The sequence below is a fragment of the Hyaloscypha bicolor genome (genome assembly GCF_002865645.1).
Source record: "Hyaloscypha bicolor E unplaced genomic scaffold K444scaffold_10, whole genome shotgun sequence".
Classification (NCBI taxonomy): Eukaryota; Fungi; Ascomycota; class Leotiomycetes; order Helotiales; family Hyaloscyphaceae; genus Hyaloscypha; species Hyaloscypha bicolor.
In genome coordinates, this window is record NW_020194512.1 from 135,134 (window position 1) to 156,130 (window position 20,997).

General features: G+C 47.1%; 6 protein-coding genes across 6 annotated transcripts; 3 read left to right on the forward strand and 3 right to left on the reverse strand.

The window, feature by feature from the left end:
* Nucleotides 1-94: 94 nt before the first annotated feature.
* On the forward strand, nt 95-1,239 carry K444DRAFT_623125 (uncharacterized protein; the record flags this gene model as incomplete). The annotated part of the gene is made up of 7 exons (XM_024882239.1): nt 95-211; nt 280-460; nt 543-584; nt 659-811; nt 869-897; nt 954-1,063; nt 1,116-1,239. The coding sequence occupies 7 exons, from the start codon at nt 95-97 to the stop codon at nt 1,237-1,239; spliced, it is 756 nt and encodes a 251-aa protein (XP_024743769.1).
* Nucleotides 1,240-1,716: 477 nt separating this feature from the next.
* Nucleotides 1,717-3,713, reverse strand: K444DRAFT_649107 (GMC oxidoreductase; the record flags this gene model as incomplete). The annotated part of the gene is made up of 7 exons (XM_024885542.1): nt 1,717-2,094; nt 2,242-2,533; nt 2,643-2,975; nt 3,005-3,214; nt 3,301-3,354; nt 3,487-3,622; nt 3,672-3,713. The coding sequence occupies 7 exons, from the start codon at nt 3,711-3,713 to the stop codon at nt 1,800-1,802; spliced, it is 1,362 nt and encodes a 453-aa protein (XP_024743770.1). The 3' UTR covers nt 1,717-1,799.
* A 953-nt stretch (nt 3,714-4,666) lies between these two features.
* Nucleotides 4,667-6,332, reverse strand: K444DRAFT_623127 (uncharacterized protein; the record flags this gene model as incomplete). Its single annotated transcript, XM_024882240.1, has 5 exons — nt 4,667-5,305; nt 5,381-5,665; nt 5,779-5,849; nt 5,929-6,063; nt 6,212-6,332. The coding sequence occupies 5 exons, from the start codon at nt 6,330-6,332 to the stop codon at nt 4,667-4,669; spliced, it is 1,251 nt and encodes a 416-aa protein (XP_024743771.1).
* A 2,198-nt stretch (nt 6,333-8,530) lies between these two features.
* On the forward strand, nt 8,531-11,225 carry K444DRAFT_578167 (uncharacterized protein; the record flags this gene model as incomplete). The annotated part of the gene is made up of 5 exons (XM_024877598.1): nt 8,531-8,929; nt 9,138-9,581; nt 9,639-10,096; nt 10,174-10,906; nt 10,965-11,225. Exons 1-5 carry the CDS (start codon nt 8,660-8,662, stop codon nt 11,223-11,225), a joined length of 2,166 nt encoding a protein of 721 aa, XP_024743772.1. The 5' UTR covers nt 8,531-8,659.
* A 665-nt stretch (nt 11,226-11,890) lies between these two features.
* On the forward strand, nt 11,891-13,690 carry K444DRAFT_605864 (uncharacterized protein). The gene has a single exon (XM_024878886.1). It carries the CDS (start codon nt 11,915-11,917, stop codon nt 13,652-13,654), a length of 1,740 nt encoding a protein of 579 aa, XP_024743773.1. The 5' UTR covers nt 11,891-11,914; the 3' UTR covers nt 13,655-13,690.
* A 1,695-nt stretch (nt 13,691-15,385) lies between these two features.
* Nucleotides 15,386-20,356, reverse strand: K444DRAFT_623130 (uncharacterized protein; the record flags this gene model as incomplete). Its single annotated transcript, XM_024882241.1, has 4 exons — nt 15,386-16,072; nt 16,132-16,447; nt 16,824-20,154; nt 20,206-20,356. The coding sequence occupies 4 exons, from the start codon at nt 20,354-20,356 to the stop codon at nt 15,386-15,388; spliced, it is 4,485 nt and encodes a 1,494-aa protein (XP_024743774.1).
* Nucleotides 20,357-20,997: the final 641 nt, after the last annotated feature.

Consider the following 20,997-nt stretch of genomic DNA (forward strand, 5'->3'; position numbering starts at 1 on the left):
TTCCACTCCTTCTCCACTCTCAGCCTTACTCTTCTCAAATCCACAAAAATCTTATTACTACGGGGTAGTAAACGTTATCCTTGCCCCCAGCGAAATGAATTCAGTACTCCGAACCCTCTCTGCCCTCCTGCTCCTCTTTTGCCTTCCCCTCATCTCCGCGAGGCTCGCGTTCTATCCTCTTTTCTTCGAACCCAACGCCATGATCACTAGAGTCTCTCATTCCCTTCAACCATCTACGATCCTTCAACTTCTCAGGTTGACACTGACTCACACCTGCAGTTCGAAAGCACCGTAAGCATCCCTGCCAATTCACCAGACCGCCAATCACCCGACAACGATTTCCAAGGTTTCTGGCCAGGACTGGAAACCGCAGACGCCGACTTCGTCTTCCAGAACGTGATTTGGAATTGGAACCCGACCCTTACACCGGAAGAATGGTCTTTACACCCTATGTATTGCTGTAGGTATGTTCCCGATCCCAATCCCTTCACACCAGAGATCCTTGCCTTCTCCAAATCCTTTCTCTACGTAAATTAAAATAGTCAATATCAGACCAATGGGAGGCACGGATAATGTCTTTCGACGTGAGTAGGGAGATCCAAATTGTGAATCTGCTCAGTGTTTGGGAATCAAACTTACTTGAACTTCCGCAACACAGTTTATCCCGGAGATGAAGTTAAGAGCGTCTTCGCCATCGATAACTCGACCGGAAAATGGCACGATAATTGGTCTGTAGCTCGTTGTCAACAGGGGCATGTTGCAAACCAAGCACCATTTAGTGGCAACATGACATTTGATCCTAGCATTGCCAGTAAGTTCTCCATGCATTTGGAAGGCCGATAAGGGACTATACTGACCATGAGAATAGCTGTACCTGATCGAGTGCCATACACCATGGTGAGTGAAAGTCCTGGTGCAAAATGAAGGTCAATGACAATCACTAACTGGAGCAGGCAGTCCTCACTATTGAGTTGCAGGAAGAGGCAACTTGGGATTTCGGCTCTGTAACATTCACCGACATCACTATAGAGGCCGCCACCAGCGATACGTTATGGTGCACAAAGTACGCCCCCAAATATTCATCGTAGAATTTGCTTGACACTGACCATGATCAGTGGCCCTTACCCAGGCGGTGATTCCCCGTCATGGAAGTGGGCTAAGTCTCGCGGAAACGTGTCTGTTTCTGGTGGAAAGACAACTTGCTATTACTCAAAAATCGTTTTGGTGAGCCCGAATTAGAATACCATCACATCAAATCTGGCACTGGCGACCGTGAGGGCTCGGAAACAAGGAGACCGCGATATATAAGTGATTTTAATTCATATTGGAAAATGGAACGGCGACAGGCATGAGATTTGAATGTGAAACTTGGACACCGTCAGCAGACAAAATAGAAATGATTTTGGAAACGAGAATGAACCACGGCTTTTCAGGAAGCACTCCATCCGTGAAGTAAATCGGCAAATGAGGCAAGTAATGTGACCAAACCACGCCACATTACAACAGCAAACAATGTTGAGTGCCCTTCATTTCTATCAAAAAAGATAGGACGGCTTCTTTCTGTAGTAATTACTGCTATTAATTATGGAGCTGGTCTTTTTAAGGCCTGGTGGTTTGATTGTTGTGAAGTGTTTGGCTTGACTTTTGCGAAAATGTTCACAGAACTAATATCACGTGATCATGAGATCTTCCTGTTAAAGAATCAAAACCTCGTGCCGGCTTTCGGGATCCCTCATTTAACATGTTTCTGTTCATTCTTCCTGCTGACAACATAACAACGACAAAAATACCCTATTTTCCTACCCGTTTAAAATAACATCAACAGCCTTCTCGCTTATCATGAAAATAGGGGCTTGAATGAAGACTCCGTGGATTCGTGGGAAAACGCTCGCATCGACCACATGAAAGTTCTGTACACCGCGAATCCTGAAGTTCGAATCAAGCACCGCATTTGAATCACTATCGGCACTGGTCGCTGCTGTGCATGCCGCGTGAAGACTCCATGCTCTGTCTTTGATGTAGTGGCCAATGTCCTCGCTGGGCTGCACGGATGGTCCAGGTTCCTCTTCAACAAATGTATCGCCGCCAGGGATTCTGTAATTAAGGTATCGCTTCAGTGCTTCCCGGGGTATGTTGACAGCTTAAATGATGGCATCGAGGTCGAGTGTATATGCCCCGCCAGCTGTTGTTCCTATGTCGAATTAGTTGAGGTGATGTTAGGGCGTCAGAGGGTCCGTTGACCGCAGCTTCACAGTTCCAGCGCGGCTGCAAGTGTGTACTTTGAGGTTGTACCAAGACCAGTGTTTGTGATCAGCTACAGCCGTCTCATTCCAATCAGGGAAGTAGCCTGTGAAGTCAACAGGTCCTCCAAAGATGAAGAGGTCAATATCGGTAGTGGAGGCATAGTTTGGACGAGCGACAATTGCCCTTGGAAGGTCGTTCGTTGAATATACTCCTCTCGCTGCCAGAATATAGGGATTGTTCTGCCACCTAGTCAAGCAGGCACCATCTGGCTTCGAATCGAAAGTGCATCCTTCAAGACACTGGATTTAGCACCGTGTTTCACATTGACGGGAATCTCGTATCGAACATGCATGTTAAGTCCAATTCCAGGGAGGTTGTTGATAGCTGGGATGTTGAACTTCTCAGTTCGTCGGCTGGTTCGATGCCACTTAGTTTAAGCAGTTGTGGGGTGTTGAAGGCTCCTCCAGGAATAATCACCTCCTTCGATGCGGTTGCTAAACTTGACGCTCCCTGACCAACACTAAGAGGACTTCCGTAGTAGAGGTTATTGCTGGCTAAGGAGTTAACGCCGGTTGCTTTAGGAGTGCCGCCGGATGTGTCGAACGTATTGTTGGTGATATGACAGTTTTGGGTCACAGTGAGTAGATATGTTTCCTGAACGGTGTCAGCAATGAAGTCCCGGACTGCTGTGCGTGCGCCATTCTTCATATTGAGAGGGATCTGAAAGAAATCTTCACCGGAGTCGCGGGTAGGATTTAACCTGCTGTTAGGTCTTTGAGAAGGGTGTTTGCAAGGCCAGTCACTGCAGCAGTCGGGTCTGGTCCAACTCCCATGGCCGCTGCTCCAGAAACCGGATGCTGCGTGAGCTTCAAGTCCAACAATTGGATGGTTGGGTATGTAGGCTTGACTGGGAACAACTCATAAACTTTGTTGAGATACTGATTCATGTTCGTTGCTGCCCACGAATTGTCTCCGGTGGTCAAATGCCATCAGAGTCGCTTGCGTGTGGTGTAATCAAGATGAGAGCTTTGTGCGTAACGCAGCCTCCCAATATACCAGCGCATGGGTACAGAATTCCGAGGGGCTTCGCACCTGAAGGAGGGTTTAGTCCTACGTGATACTAGGACGGTGCCACCTCCCACGAGTATTTCGGATCTCGCGTTGCTCGACTTTGATCTTGGTAATGATTAATGAACATGTCCCAACGTAGTTTAAGATCGTTCGTTACAACTGCTTAGTAACCTGAGACTGAGATGTTAGCATTCCCATTTTGATCGTTTCTAGCTTCGATGAGAAGGGTTTTGTGGCCCGCGATAGCCAGTCGACAAGCGAGTGGCCCTCCAGCTCCGCTGCCGACGACGATATAGTCATATTCGAGCTGATCTTACCGCCACAGGGTTGCCCAAATTTTTTGACGGTGCGAGTACAAGAAGTGAAGCGGCCAGCGCTGCGAGTTTAAAGAGCTTCATCTTGTGTCTGGGAAGCAAGAAGCTAGGAGGGAGTGAAGTACAGTGTTGGTTGGGAAAAGACTCCATTACCGTTCTAAGAGGGGGTTTACGGGTCTATATATAGGGTCTGGTACCCTGGTCAAACAGGGGGGGAATCAGGTGAATTGGGCAACTGACAGACAGAGAGTACCCGTAACTCGTACGGCTAATAACAAGCGGAAAGTCTGAAACCCAGAATCTGATGTCTCGAGCAGGTGCCTCTTGACACTCATTTCACATCAATGTGCTGTGCCAGTGCTTATGGGTAATCGTGCCGACCTACAAAATCGATTGTCAGAAGCCGTGCTTGACAGCATTACCCTGGTGATAGGTCTTGGGAAGTCTTTGGTTCGCTGGGCAATCGCCTGCAACCCACCTTGGTGCCGTGTGCAGTCGATATGCACACCATTAGAACATTTTAGGTTATTCCATCACGAACAATTTGAGGTTGTACGGCTCGGAGGAAACGTAGGAGGAAGTCAGCGTAGGTTTGAAAAGCGAGGTGGGGTTGCAGGGTACTTTAGCGGGGTCAGCAGTGATCAATGACCCGCTTCCGTTTAAGTTGGGATCTACTACGCTAACTGCCCTTTACGACTCGCGGTCCCAAGTACTCCTAGTTTAGCAGTTATTACGAACACCTGTTCTGACCTGTTCACCTGTCAAGATCAATTTGGCCGATGTCCATACCCACCCCACGGCTGATCCTCAGGAACAAGATCAGTCCAAAAGGTGGATAATTTTCATATGCTTTCTTTCTTACTTTCTGATCCTCGGTCTACAATTGCAATTTGTGCTGACGGCGATTGGAAGAGAGACTTTCACGAATTTGAGATGTGCTCTACCACTTACGAAGTAGAGGGCCCAAACATATGGAACATCTGAAAAGCTCAATTGAAAATTAACTTGTAACTTATCTCCGGAGGTCTTGTTCTCTTTCAGCTCATCTCTATCACTTCCTTTGACGGAATTCGTGATCCCAACTCTCCAATCTGGCCAAAGTGCAAAAGACTCCTCCTAGACAATCGTGTCTCTTGCTTCGGTTCACTCGCCATAGCCTCCGGCAACCTCCAAATCGCAACCAGTATTGCAGTAATAGGCAGGACAATGACCCACATAATCCAAAACCAGTGCGAGAAAATGAAATGTGGCACCCCATCTTGGTCGACTGAGAGATTGAAAAACTGGCTACCGAAAATCGACGCAACCGTGCTTGCGGGAAGGAAGATCAACGTCAAAAAGGCGATCGTTTTCATGGACTTGGAGTCTTGTTGCGTTACCAAGTGGAAGGACAGATTGATTACGTTAGCCATTCGGCTTTCGAGGCTGAGGAGACGGAGCTTCGTGGACTGGAAAAGCGTCTCGCAGTGCACTAGCGAATCACGTGTCCGTTCGTTGATTGTTGCTGAGGTTGACTTGCTGGCGGGGCGCTCAACATGCTCAACAAGTCGTTTTAAGGTATGAAGAGCTGCATCGGATCCCTCGCGAAGATGTGTTATGTGCTTGGAGACATTGTGCAAGCCGGCAAAATCCATCATACCCGCGATATGGCCAAGGGTTGCGTGGCTAAGTACGTTCTGCGAATGAAAATCTCAGTTAAGCAATGCCACTATTGGACTTCATGTCTAGAAAAATAAGTGAACTGGACTCACGGTTTCCATGCTGCCAAAGACATCACCAAGCATCCTCGTGGCAATGTCCAATTGGAGATATAGCTCCTGAAAGATTATTGAGAATAAAGCGGTGGGATCGTTCATTATTTCCTTCCATTGTAGATGCTCGTTCAAGCATCTTTTGATCCATGCGTGAGCTCCAAAACATATCAAGGTCACTTCTTTCATTTGGGAAGCTGGGTTTGATTGCGAACATAACATGAATCCAGAGCGTTGCCAAGAATGGTCCTCTTGGCTCAGCTGGTTGGTATTTTTTCTGATATTCTGGTCGATGGTTAATTATGGCAGGAGTACCCGGCACGGTTTGAAGCAAGAAAACGTGTATTAAAGTCATGTATATTCGGGAGTTATATTTTTGGCTGAATGCAGACACTTACAGGATTCTGAATCTTGAGTTGTCCATTCGCGTTGAGCGTGATGTCTTTGCAAAGAAAATGAAACCAGGAATCTGTGGTATGGGTCAGCGGCTTTTCATCAGATATCGAATCGCACTCTCGTGTGAGTGAATTGGGGATTCCTTGACTTACATTGACGAGTTGGACGGCTACAGCTACCGAATGAGTGCGCCACCGATCGAAGCCGTTCAGTCAGAAACCCCACTGGGAATTGGTAATATCTGAAAAGGCCCAGATGATCGTCCATGTTCTCTTTACTCGGAATATCTAAAGGGGCGGAAATGATCCGAAGGTCACAGGATGGCATGGTTCTCAATGCATTCACACTCGAGAGCGGTTGCCATCCCGTACAGTTTAACTCTTCCTTTGTTCAGTACACTATCTTCTGTTATATCAGGGCCTGGTGATGACGTACCGGCTCCGAACTCCAGAAATTGGAAAGTCTCCTCTCTAGCCTGCCCTTTCAAATCCTCGGCCATGCCGGCCAGGCTTTTGAACGCCTCGTATTGCATGGAAGTTTCTATTGAAGGATCCATTGCTGAATAATAAGATTCTGCGTGATGTGCTCGTATATTCGAGATATGCTCCGAGGTAGAAAGGGAGAATGCGGGCAATAAGACGTTTCCTGTGCGATATCACACCCAGCTGAAATCGGGGCGCCTTGCTTATCTCACACTGAACATCTTACGAAACACTCAAACGCTTCAAAATAAGCCTATCCAAGGGGGATAACGGATACAACTGAAGTTCAATTGTTAGCGAATAGCGCGTCTTCGCATTTGATCACCATACTTCAATCTTAAGATAAGTCGTTGTGATTTGTCAAAGTGTTTTAGTATCTGCAGGCACTCGTCAATTTCGGCGAGAGAGGTTACAGGAGAAAGCCACGAAGGATACCAATTTTCAGCAGGAGTTGAGAGTTTGAAACAGTATGTATTTTGCTTTTGGGAGTTATGGTTTATCGCATGACAGTGCGCCACCCTGGTTCCTGGTTCCTGCTGCCCCTATCGGCAGCGTCTTCACGGCACGTCCCGTTATGTGGAGGTGGTCTGGCCCGCTATTTTAAGATCATCGCACCTCATTCGCTCAATTCGCAGGGCGCATGAGGCTCTTGGCATTCAGACATGGGGTTTACACCCGCTAATGAAACCAAGCCACCAATATTTCAGAGAGGGTGCGAAGCGCTTTCAAGCTCGGTGCACAATTAACATCCACGTCATTGGCTGCCACACGCTTTGGGTTCAGCCTCATCGCCCCTTTTGTCGAGTTATCATTTTTCGAGCCCCGTGCCAATGCATTGAATGTGACCAACATCTCTTCCTCAAAGCTCGCACTATTTTAGTCTCGAGCTCAGAGTACTATTGGCTGCTGCACTCTCCATGTTGAGCCTCACTACCCCTTTTTATCCTATTCTCATTTTTTGACCCCGTGCCAAGGCATATTTGTTACACGCCAGGAGTCTGGAATGCATCCACAATTTGACCTCGACCTTCAGATCCTGCACTCTTCCAGGAGGAGGACCAAACAAGGATTTGACCAATCTTGGTTGCTGGATTACTCGGCGGGAGGAAAAGTATCAACCGTAGAATAAACATTTCAAATATTACTAACTAAGTTTGCTGAAGAAAGCACTGCTTTCAACTCATCTGTTTTGGGATTTCCGAACTCGATCGTCTTCAAAGCTCAAAACCAGTCGGGAGACGATGAGCTGCCTCTCCTGCGGAAACAGTCTGGAACCCAATCAGACCATTTGAGCTGGGAAAGGCAGTTATTGAGCGCCCATCTTCCGAAAGATCACACCACCATCATGCAGCCACAATTGATCCAGGCGGTTCGGAAAGCTCCGTTTGGGAGCCCTCCTGCTGTGGCACTTTTATAATAGCCTTATTGGTACCGGTCAAAAGCCGAACAATGTTGCCCTCTTCATGCACTGAGATTGAAGTGCCCCTATGTAAGAAGTTATTTAAACTCCCGTGCGTTCCTCTTAACATATCCACCTTTTGATTTCTTCAACCATACGGACCTTTGCCAGAAATTTCCAACCTACCTCATAGAGCCGCGCCGTCAACTTCTCAGAAGTTCATCAATGGCAAGACAGAAAATTCTTTTGCTTTCTCGACAATCGCTAACACGAACTCTAGGCTAACCAGATGAGCCAACATGGCGGAGCCTACATCCCAGGGGGAGTGAACCCGTACGTTGTAAGTACTTCGAGTAACCAACTTTTAGATATCCAATCGCTAACGACAATAGGCACCGCAGTCTCACGGTGGAGGTTACGTTCCTGGGCAACAGCAACGTTATCAACCCGCACAACCTTCATCTTCTGAGCAATCCTACACTTATCAGCAACAAGCACAATATCAACCTACACAGTCTCCTCGGCCCCAACCGCAATATCAACCCCCACACCCTCAACCTCAACCAGTGTGTATATCAACAAAGCGGGACACAGAAAAGAAAGGCCGCTGACGTATTTAGGTTTACCAGTCGCAAGGTACCGCGCAGAATACGTATTCCCATGCACCTGCGGACGGATCTTTGGTACGCTTTCTGAAGAGTTGCTGTCTCGGCCAGTAATAACCGAGTGTTCGAGCAGGAATCGAAATCTCAGTCCTACACTTCTGCTGCCGAAGTTGATGAGTATAATGATGCCAACAGTGTGCATGTATGTAACTTGCCATAAACAAATGCGATTTTTTCTCTAACCCCCTTTGTTTGCAAGGCGAAGAGACCGGTCCACTTGAAGGGAACCTTCAATTTCTTCAACCCAGCTACGCGCTGGAGATTCAAGAAGCCCCATCTGTACCAACTACCTGAATTTCAGTACGATGACGGTCAGTCCTACAGGCACCGGGACTCCATGGGCCGGGTCTTCACAGGTCCAATTGACGACCGATATCTCAGCCCTTGGGACGGTCATTTGGCGAAACTTCACGTTCAATGTACAGACCAGCTTTATGATGGGCCGGGCACAACAACATGGCGACGAACTTACATCCGAAAAGTCGCTCCTCTGAACGTGCGAATCGCGACTTGGGTCATCGACTTTTCCGCAGATCCTAAAAATTGGAAAGATTGGGGGTTGATCTTGCTGAGATTTATCCCTTCTTCTTTTGCCTTGACCTTTTTCGTAAGTTAATCTCGAATCTGTATTTTGAGCCAGTTGTTTCATTATACTCCGAACGAAAATTTGTGGTTTTATCTCAACCCCAAGTTTGTGTACGCTCACTCTTTGCTGGCATCGTCTCTGAGATGATTTGATTCAAGGCAGCCCACCATTGCGCCTCCTTTGATATCTGTCGTTTGTATAATTGAACATTACTGACAAGCGTAAACAGGCATTAGGGCGAGATACAGTTGAGGTAAAGTATGGACTGAATTACGCCCCTCTGCCGTACAAATTCCATGGTTACGCTAAGGCAGCTCGTAACCAACTCGAAAATGCCGAAACAAAGGGCTCACCTAAAGCCATTCTCACTGAGCAACGGGTATCTGAGCGTCTTCTCATGCCCAGATATCTATGTTTTCTGAAAAGCCCAGAAGACAGCGGGTTGCGAGGAGCGGTTCCCATGTTAGTCTCAACGTGGCAAGCCAAAAAGCATTCAAACAGTGTCATCAACTATCTTTTCGTTGCTTACTCTGCGGAGCAATTCAACCACGGATCGAACGAGGACATGGAAGCTCTTCATCAAATTGCTGAGAGAGCAACAAGAGATGCGCAGCTTTCAGCATATTGGGTAGCCTGTAGCTGCATGCCCGATCCTAATGAGCTGGAAGATGATGTATTACTTCCATATTCCCCTTTTTTCAAGAACATTCGCTTACACATAACGTCTCAGGTCTATCGCATCAGTGATATCATGCGAGGCGCAAAGGCAATGGCGATTGCTGTCGGAGCCCCACGGAAAGCGACACATGGCAGTGCCAACACTACTACAGAGCTACTCAGGCACTGGGGAGAGAGAATGTGGACCTTTCCAGAAGTCCTGCTCAGCCAAAACGACGATGTCAGAGTATATGCCCGCAAAGGACAGCTTGATGGACCTCTTGTCATTCCAAAGACTCAGTTTGCCGCCCAAGTATGGTCTGATGCCACCGTTAGTAGGCAAATGGTGGATCACTACGCAGGATCTCTGGGACTCAGTCGCCTCGAGTTGGTGGCATTGGCTCTGCAATGCCTTACGAGTCGACAAACAACCCAGTACCTTCCAGGAGATCACTCATATGCACTCATGGGCCTATTGAGGCTGCGTCCAAAGATTGATAGCACCGATACAGCCTTCCAAGCTTTTGCAAGGTAAGTTCTTTGTTTTTGAATAGTTGGAATCTTTTTTCTTCTATTTTCAGAGAACTGACTCTAACTTATTCCATCAGGCTCTCTCTCTTGAACGACAGTGACCAGCTTCTTGAACGAGTCATATGCACGTTGCCAAAGCACCCAGACCAAGAATGGTATGAACTGGGTGATGCCTACGGTTCCAGCCTCTGGGATATTTATCCCAAATGTCAAGTGGCTGGTGTCGGCGAGAATGACACTGTGATCATAGATGGAGCCTACGGTACCAGCATTCGGTGGAAATCTTTCCACCGAATTTGGAATTTTCGAGTCTTTTCATGGAAACGATGGCTTGCGTGGAAGCTACTTCACCTCTCATCAACCTTCGTGCTGATCGGCTTCATCCTCTTTGGCAGCGGCGTTCAGCTATCAATGCCGCAGACAATTTACGACGATTGGTCCGGATCATCATATACAGTTGCTGGTAGCCCTGCCGGTCTTATGAGCATCGGCGTTGGGTTTCTCTTCCTTATCTTCGGCATTGCAGGCTGGCTCATGGCTCCGAGACTTCTGCATCTTATCCTCGGAGGAAAGTTCTGGAACACGCAAGCCGCTGTGTTTGGGTTTGAGGGCTACATTAATCTTGCAACTATCGAGAGGTCCATCTTCGGCGGCAACTTCGGCCGTCTGAGCTGGACTCCCAACGGATCGCCGCTTTCTAGACATCATAAGAATTCTTTCGGAGAATGCATTGGCGATGACCCAACTGACGACATCGAGGTCCGCAATCTCGTAGAGAAGGCAAAATCTGCGAGGCCCGGTGACCAGAGGGTATGTATTAGCTGCTATTTTAACCTTCCCGCGCCCTTCATAGGCTAACTATCTCCAGGTTTTCACACTAGTAGACACCGGGTCCATGCAAGTCACCATGTTTCAAGCGGCAAACCCACCCATCGCACTTGTTATCTGTGGTTCCGAAGGTGGAATGAAGCGTGCGATTGGCTGCTCTTATGATTGGAAAACTGGAACTCTCTATCGCGAGACTGTGTTGAGGGTATCCACAACTGTTCTTGATCGCATGGGTCGGGTCAGCAAGCTTAAACTGGGACTCAAGCGACCACGTGTCGAACCACGTCGCTGTGTGGCGTAGGGATCGTTTTGTTGATCTTTCTTTGTCCATGGCTGGGGTATAAATCGTGTTTTGGAATGAAGCTATGATGTTTTTAATTACTGTCGGAGTTCTTTTCTTTTGAACTTGAAATACCATGTAATAGCTAGATCGGCTGGGCCTATTCGTGTACAATGGAACACTTCTAAACCTTACAATGTCCTTGAATTCCTTAAGTTTCTTAATTTTCTGGCTTATACTCAGAGCCCATTAATGTTTTCGTCTCTTTCTATTTTAATTATTGAGGTTTGCCATTCAGTATTGGATTCTATCTTTAGAGGAGATTCTGTTCACTGGAAAGCCTGAGCTTTTGGAGTGTTGGTAGGAGACTTACCATTGGTCACGTGATATTTGGCATCATCGCAAATGCCCTCGAAGATCGAATGTTTGACTCATGTCGTATTCCACAAAGGAAGCTATAAAATTGGAGATCGTGAGAGGTTGTGCTAGAATATTCTCGAAGAAGCCCGATGCTTCGCGAATCTGCTGGTACCTGAGTCACATTAAAGGCCCCCATGCAGTTGAAACTCGCTTGCAAGGCAACCGCAGAAGGCTTGTTGGAGCGCGGGGTGGGTGCGCATGTTCAAATAGCTATTTATCTACATTCATATCCCAAAAAGCTGTCCTCTTTGTAAAGTCCCCATGATCAAATTTTGACACTCGTTCAAAAGATGGCAACAATCAATTCCCTGAGCCCGGAATTGTTGGAACAAATCTTCGAATGCGTCGCAGCAGATTCGGACAAATTCAAGTACTTACAATTGTCGTCCACATCGGAGATCTTTGATACTGGTCCCACAATACGCCCTTTGCTTCTGGTCAACAAATCCTTCTACGCCTCAGCGCAACGGATACACAACCGACACAAATGCCTCATCATCCGCGAGGAAAGTGGAGACGGCGATACCCAGGAAAGCCTTCAATTCATATCCGAACTTCTGCACGATCCGTTGAAAACAGAGGTTCTAAGGGGCATCCGGGATTTAACAATCACGTGTGAGCTATATTGGAGGCGTCGTGAGGTGGGGTCTGGTGGGCCTGGTGAGCCTGTTAATGGATCGACTTATGATCAGTACATTGAACAAATAGTCACCTTTACTTCCAAAATTCCCAAGTTGAGGAATTTAACCTTCAATGGCGATCGCCCGATCCCTTTGTCGCTTCTCCGCGTCCTTGAGAAACATCAACCTCAATGCCATCTCCATATCCGAGAGTGGCACCGAAAGAGTGCAGATATGGATCACAACGACCGGGCAGAAATTGCCCTAGCACATTCACCCAACCTTCGTACAATCACAGTCGAGCTCTGGGATGATGGGAACACTGAACTTGACCTGCGAAAGTACGCTCTGAAACGCATCGTCTTGCTGTCTCCACATCTTGAGAGTGTGGATATTAAAGAAGGGACACTGGGATGCCTTTTGCGCTCTTATTCTCCACACAAAAGAGCCCAGATGGACGAATTGGGCGCCCAGTTCACCACTGGGAAACCATCGCAGAACAACATCAAGAGCCTGACATCAAGGGGCGGTGACCATGTTAAAATGCTGGAGGGCGTGACCAACATGAGGAAGTTGGAGAACTTGGATATCGGCTGGATTCCAAATTTTGACTTCTTTTCCCCGTTGACAAGGAGACCTCGGTTTGAGAACTTGAGGCATCTAGCCGTGGAAATGGGATATTGGTACGACTCTAGAGCGCTTCTTCCGGAGACATGCTTACGAGATTTCTTGGCTGTTTGCTCACCTCTCGAGAGTCTAAAGATCGCCGATCAGCGAGGCCAAGTTGATCTGTCTGCCATTTTCGATACCCACCGCCACTCACTTCGCAAACTTCATCTCCATGAAAGCGAACCAAAATATTCGGACGAAAGCCCCGACCGCCATTTCCTCTCTCTAGACGGCATTCGGGAGTTGCGGAGGCGATGTCCTCGGTTAGAGGAGTTTACGGTCGATATGGAGCGTGTCCCTAATCAAGGGCAGACCAGAGAAATCCTCGAAGAGCTTGCGAGGTTCGAAAATTTGGAGAAGCCCACGCTTTACTTTCCACTGGACCTCGTGAATTTGGCTTCACCTTCAGACACACCAAAAGCGCCTTCGTTACTTGGGTTCAGGAATGAAGTGCCAGCTGACCACGTTCCTGCGGAGCCTTTCAACCGCAAGTATATATCCTCTTGGCTGGAGAACATCTATTCCTTATTGCTCCATCAGAGAAAAGTCAATCACTTGCCGCCCTTCAAAGAAGTCCGTATCAAGCTAGGGGAATGGGAAAGACAGCCGCCCATGGGCTTACCATGTGACTGGGAATGTTTGGAAGGTCGACACAAGCGGTGTTTTGTTTTGAAGCAGTGTGAAGGAAGAACGCGAGATCAGGCAAATTGTGAACTGGGAACTGTAAAGTACGTCAGATGATAGGAGATGTTGACAATTTGGTAATTACTTATTCATTGCAACGTTATGTCTGAAAGCTTTTTACCCTTTTTCATAAATCAAGATTGTTCTCGAAGCGCCTGAAAGGGGAAAGGCAAATCCGAAGAGAACTGAAAGGGGAGTTCCTAATGACAGTTCCGTACCTGCTGCGAACCACATCATCTTTATCTTATTCCACCTCAGATCCCCAAGGCAAACTACAATTATCCACCAGATGGCAGCACCGTACCCTCATTATTTGCAGCACAGAATAAGGATCGAAGTAAAGTCGACTATCGGAGCAAAGCTGAACTGTAATAACTGGTGAACCAACAGGACCCTGAATATGACGGGCCAAGTTGCAAATAGGTTCCACTGATACGATATTCGTGAGCGCTCCCTCATTTGTTAGGAAGATTAGTACGAGGCTTAGAAGAAGACGAACTAATCCCTTGAACCGTGTTTTTTGAGCTTGCATTAGTAGAAGTTGGTTGCTCAATTGCTGTCTTCTAAACCTAATAACTATTAGTAGCTATTCTTATACTTCCAATTTCAAAATAAATTATTAACTTCTTACCAGTGTGCGAAAAAATTAATCAGATTAATTGATTAATTCATGAAGATTCATGAATAGCGTGAATAGAATTTGATTAACGTGATACTTATGTAATTTGATTAGATTAGAATAATTAATCATGATTAATATACACGTGACCACAGCACGTGATAGTCTAGCCTAATTAAGTAAGGTTCTTGCTCTAGCACTGCCTTAGCGAGCTTTTCTCTCTAGAAGCAAGGTAGCACTAGAGCCTGATCCTTACCTAATTAGACTAGCATGTCACGTTCTGCGGTCACGTGTACATTAATCAAGTTATTCATGAAAATTCATGATTAGCTTAATTAATTCGTGAATAGAATATGATTAATGAGAAAATTTCATGAATAGATTAGATTAATAGTCATTAATCTAATCTATTCATTTCTCACACTGCTTCTTACTTTATTTCTTAGGTATAATTACTATTATATTCTTGTAGCCTTTACTTTTAGTATTACTTCCTAATTTAATCTTGAAGTATTTCCTAATTATAATAGCTATTATTAAGTGTGCCTTAATTAGAAATAAAAAAAACAATTATTTTAAAGAAATATTAAAACTTTATTTTGTATTTATTATTATAATTCAGCTTTTAATCTAGTTATTTGACTAGAATTACCTATATTTATTGCCTCTAATTGCCTTTAGTTACTCTAACTCCCAATACCGACCACAACACCATCTTCAAAAACGATGGGCTCGCTATGATTGCCGGGCTGCTTCGTCTACTCCTTCGAAAAAACCACCCACCTCGGAGCCTACCCATGAAGCTGCAAACCCATCTGACACGACCACGATTTCTTTCGGAGGACTATGCTTCAACTCCACTAGCCGCAATACGAGGCGGAGTCGATCTGCTTCCGATAGAGGACATCACGAAGTCCCCATCTGGCCCCGCTTCTCCATCAACCAGAGTTGTTCGTTGTAAGGGTCTGTTGGTCTGTTAGGATGCATTGCAATGACAATAATGGAAGAATTGATGGCTTAGTACTGAATTGAAAGGTGACATCAAAAAAAAATTAATACTCGAGGGCGTCGGAGACAAGTCTTAGAATGTAGATATGAGATTAACCAAATTTCGTTGCTCCTGAAATTAAAACAGATAATAAATGTAGGTAGTGAATGATCCAATGAAATCACAATCCTCCACAAATGTCCAACGCCTTCGGTGGTAGAATACTGGTAGCAACACGTTCTACGGCTTTCAGCTTTTCTTCTCTCGAATCTCCAAACTTCTCCCCGAATATGAAGTATGGTTGAACAAAGGAATTCCCCTTGCCCTCGGGATAGGGCTCTTTCTGACTGAGAATGTTGAAAATTATCTTCATGCCATCAATGGTCTTCGCTATCTTCAGTCGCTTGGCTCTATCGTCCTCAGGATCCGGGTTCCCGTCCATTACGTGTGGCTCTTCAAGGTTCATGTGTGCCCTTAAACAGTAGAGGACTAGAGCCGCAAGGCCCGAGGCATACGCGGTGGAGAAAGAGCATCCGCTGACGACTTCGCCTGCCGTGGTCATCAGTCTCTCGCCTGGGAAAAGGAAATCCGGATTTCCACATCCGTTTTGCGCTTTTGCCTGACCTTGAAAGGTGGCTGAACCGATCTTGATAACCCCACTGCACCCGACAGGCGCGTACTGAGACGTCTTGGCAAAGGGGTCCATGTCGGGGAGGGACCCGAAGAGAATGACCTTCTTGGATTTCACGGCCTTCTCGATCAGCGTGAAAAACTCTTTCTTGTCCTTGTCGTTCTCAGCCCCTGTCTTGCTGAACGCCCAGCTCATGGAGATAATGTCCGCATCCATGTCCATTGCCCATTTCAGAGCCTGGAGAGAGACTTAGCTTTCTGGTGGTTTGGGAGGGTGGTTCTTACGTTCAATCTTACCTTGTGAGCAGAAGCGATTGTGAATTTCTGGTTTTCGGCTGTTCGTGAATCGTCCAAGCGAGCAATGAATAGCTCAGCCATCGGGCATACCTGCCGGATGCACCACGCCATGAGAGTGCCAGAGCTGCAGGGCCCGACAAAATAATCCTCATTGTCCGGACGGAAGGACAACCCCTCTTGCTTGCCAGGTAACCTAGCTAACTTGGCGCCGTCGTCTATCAGGGAAACTTTGACCGATGGCTTCTCCTTAAGACCGGGGATGTTGCTGATGAATTGCTTAAATCCGGAGAGCTTTTTGATCCATATATCAGGGGTTCTTAAACTCGCCGTCAATTTTCAAAAATTTGAAAATGCGGCAGGAGAAGGGGACTCACATAGGACCGTCGAACGACGTTGCATGATCCATATCCTTCGGCTTGATGTCGTCTCCCTGCTCGATGTCGGACCCATGCTCAAACAGCACCTTGACGACAGCCTCATGCCCGTTCTGGACGGCATACAATAACGGCCACAGACCCTCTTGATTGGCCTCGATTTTGGCGCCCTTCTCGAGCATTAACTTGACAACAGCCTCATGCCCGTTTTGGGCAGCACGTGATAATGGTGTTAGGCCGTGCTCTTGGGCCTCGACGTTAGCCCCCCTCGCGAGCAGTATCTTGACGGTGGCCACATGCCCATTTTGAGAAGCATACGATAATGGCCCCCGACGGGCTGTGCCTCCCACCTCGATGTTGGCACCTTTCTCGAGCAGTAACATTGCGATATTTGCGCGCCCAGTTTCGGCAGCATGTGACAATGGTGTTAGACCGTCACCTTGGGCCTCGATGTTAGCCCCTCTCTCGAGCAGTATCTTGACGGTGGCCCCATGCCCATTTTGAGCAGCATGCGATAGTGGTGTCCGATTGCATATATCCTCCGCCTCGATGTTGGCGCCCTTCTCGAGCAGCAGCATGGTGACATTCGCGTGCCCAGTTTGGGCTGCCCACAACAGTGGAGTTCTTCGATCCCTGTCTGGCAGATCCAAGAACGCCCCGCGATCTATGAAAGGCTTTAAGTATGGCCAATAGCCATACTCTGCGCAGTACGAGATTGCGGTCCTGCCGTTCTCGTCTTTGCCATTTGGATTTGCTTTCATCTCCAGGATGGCGTCTACTACTTCGTTCCAGTTGTTCCGGACTGCCAGAGGAAGTGCTGCTTGTGAGTAATCCGAACCAAAGCCACCAATGGTGATAAAACATAGCTGGTATAACGCCTCCACCCTTTTACGTTCTCGAATTGCTTGCAAAAGCAGGTCTTGGGTACGAGTAACTCCCTGGATTCCGTCGGCATCGTGACGCGGGTTTCTAACTTGAGGGGATTCCACTATTCTTTCTGCTATATCTTTGTAGCAATCTAGAATTTCCGTAACCTCTGGATTGGAATGGTTCGCGCTGCGATAGGTTTTATCCATCCACTCGACGCCGCCTGTCCCGAATCCCTTTCTCTCGCCATTGGAATTCTGTGCCAGGGACCAGCGGTAGAGCTCTCCCGTCGCACGGAGGGCTCTCACAATGAAGTCGCCGCTGTTAGATGTCGATTGCGCTTCCTCGCTGTGCGGTAGACAATAACACTTACATGCCCATCGTAATAAGACCTCTGCTCGCTCCCATTCTGACTCTTGACGATATGTTTCTGCTCCCTTGATGAGTGCTGAAAGCATGGCTTCGGGCGTAAACCCGTGTAGTTGGTTCCCAAACGCTGGTACAATGCAAAATATTGCATCGGAGTAAGATCCCAAGCCTGTCTCTACGAATGCCTTAGCAAGGACTCTAACTTTATTGTCCAGCCAGAACTCGTCGGCACTGTCCACGGTATTTGCCTCACCAATAACCAGCTGACTCACCAGTGAGCCTGTTAGTGCGGCGAAGAGTTCCTGGGTACAGATACCGAGTAGCGAGTTGTTCACCGAAACATACTGAACTCGAAGCTTGACTTCCTGATCCAACTGCTGACCTGATATGTTTGCAGTGGCAAGATTTGCTAAGTCTAAAGCTTCGGATCTCAGTGATTCGTAAACAGGATTCCACCCACAAAATCGCTGCAAGTTTGGCGGTGATCGATCTGATTGTGATTTATCTGATTGAACCTCTTTCGGCAGAGCTTTCCAATCGCCTCCAGCCCCAGGTGTAGGTTTGGTCCACAGACTAATGAGACCGTAATTATCGTGCTTATCCAGGGTGAGGTGGGCCTCAGAGAGTTTCACCTCGTTGGGGCCAAGCCAGACGTCCATCTCGCTCTGTCTGTTGATCTTACGATCCCAGCTATAGTTATCAAGGCCGGCTGAAACAATCCTTGCCATCGTGATTTTCTCAGCTCGAGAAATTTTGTGGCGAGATTCATCTTTACTTTCGAGGCGTCTATCGGAAACCAAAGACCACATCCAAAGCCCTAAGATAGCCTCCATTCGTGCAGAGTCGATTTCCCAGCCAGCTTGTGATGAATCGGAGGGTGGCCTGAGAATGACGCTGATCAGCTGCTCATGGCAAGTTGCCCAGTCACCATTGGGTGAATTGAACGCTTCGATCCGAAGAGTAATATCCCTTTTCGGTCTGCTCTTTCGGAAGAGACTCCCCGCAGCCAGACAAACAGCGGCAGAGAGTTTCCTCGCCTCGGTCCGAACTTTCACACGATCATCCTTCCACATCTGGTATTCTCGATCTTCAATATTGATAAAGGAGTGATGACCCGTTAAATGAGCAAGCCGTACTCGGATTGGAAGTAGTTCCCTACAGACGACTAGGCCGTCCTGAGCTACCCGAGGCGTGGCCAGGGAACCGGACCTGCTTGTTGTAGCCCCTTGGTCTTTAGTATCGCATTGAATGCATTGAAGGTCGCTGTCATCCTGAGAGGAGGTCTCGTAAGACTCAGACCCACTTGTTGACACTTTTTTTTGTCGGTGACTGGTAACATGCCAAAAAGATCCTTGCTGGGATTCTTGCTGAGCAAGCTCAAACGCGAGCCAGTCAAGTTCATGCCCCACAATCATGTCAGGCATTCTCTCTAGCTTGTTGTCATTCCTATTGAGACGTTGTATGCGAAGTAATCCACGCAGGATGCTCACGATGACGGTGATTCCCAGCTGCGTGAGAGACACCCAAGCCTTCATTCCGCGGAGGCCGATGAATTGCATAATGTATCCAGTCAGTGTAAACAAGACAGCAAAGAAGGTGTAAAACTCGAATCTATCATTAAAATCCTTCTTGGACGATGTCCAGACTCCGAGAGGTTTTCCTCTCTTCTCGAAATATGCAAATGGGTCAAAGCTTTGGTCGCCGATGGTTTGCGGGCCGGGTTGTAGCCAGAGGAGGCGTGATGAAGACGGAGATTGACTGCGCTCATAGCTCACTTCGTACGTCGATTGTCCAATTAGGGCGGCGCAACTCCACATGCCAGTACACATAAGGAAAGTGCCTACGATGAACATCACTGGTGCGTAGCTAGAGGACGACGTATCACCTTGGTTGACATTCCATTGAAGAACCCAAACGCCAATCCCCGCCAGAACGAGAACACCGGCTTGAAGAAAAGCTGCTATAGCAGCAACCCCGAGGAACACCCAATTCGGCTGCTTGACAATGCCAACATTGAGCGAGAGATTCGGTTTTGGGGCAAACGGGCTAGATTCAGTCGTCTTGTAGCTGGCTCTCCAGAATGCAGAACTTTCGACCTTCTTCCAGTCGGATGTGTCAGGATCTTTGTGAGTCTCGAGGTAATTTCGGAATAAGAATAATCCTGTCTTATCTGCGCGATGATCGTGTGAAGCCAGATTGCCATAACGTGGAACATATAGAAGCTCAAGGATATTCGGCCGGCCCAGAACGCGGGTAATACCGCCTCGATTAAACAGCTCACACACGTCGCGGCTTGTAGATGTACATAACTCGGCTTCTACAACAGCATCCCCCTCCTGAGATCTGCCAATAAAGGCGCGTAGAGATGAGTGTCCACAGACTCGAATCGCGGAGACAATTGCCGTGAGAATGCCTATTGGAGCCATAGCAAAAATAAAATAATCCAAAAAGGATGTGCTCTCACTTAAATACTGCGTGGTCATGGATTCGCCGAATAGGACGAGGAGAGGGCCTATGTCTGTGGCTAGATTATTGGTGAAATCGGACAGGTTATCGCCATTGACGCCTACAAATCCGACGGCGCAGATGATGATAAGGAGCCGGTACTTAGCCATCGCACAGTGTGTTATGAGGAGTGGCCGCCTGATATTGTAGATTAATGAGGTTTCTGTGCAGAACAAGTTGGCTTTACAGTACTGCAGAAGAAGTGATAGCGAGTGATGACCAAAAACGTAGGTGATAAGCTCGGAGCGAGGTGGTACTGTGTCCATCGGAATGTTACCCCTGCACTACGCTTTACTAAAAGCGGCAAAGCTGCACGCAGGAACCAATGAGAAAAGTGGGGCCCACTTTTCGCGAAGAGAGTGTTTGCGGAGAACAGTGTGTCAAATAATTTAATTAATTATAATTATTGGCCGGTAATCAAATTAAATTAAGTCAGAATCGCAGTAATCAAATTATAATTAATTATTTGCTTAATTTAATTAAATATAATTAATTACTGGGGCACGTGTTATTACACGTGACTACAAAGATAATATAAGCATTATGGCGCAAAAGTAAAGCGTATTTTACCCTAATGTAGATATCGCCTTACTATTATAGGCTTAATAGCTAGTATCCCGCCTTTACTCGCTTTACTTATCTTTGTAAATAAGTACTATAGTAGGGGTTTTGACTTCTCTAGTCACGTGGGTGCGGTCATGTGATATACAGAGCAAATAATTCATATATATATTACCTTGCTCTCCTTCTC

Excerpts from the sequence above, each read along its gene's own strand:
- K444DRAFT_605864 (XM_024878886.1), top strand. The coding sequence starts at position 11,915 with ATGGCAACAATCAATTCCCTGAGCCCGGAATTGTTGGAACAAATCTTC.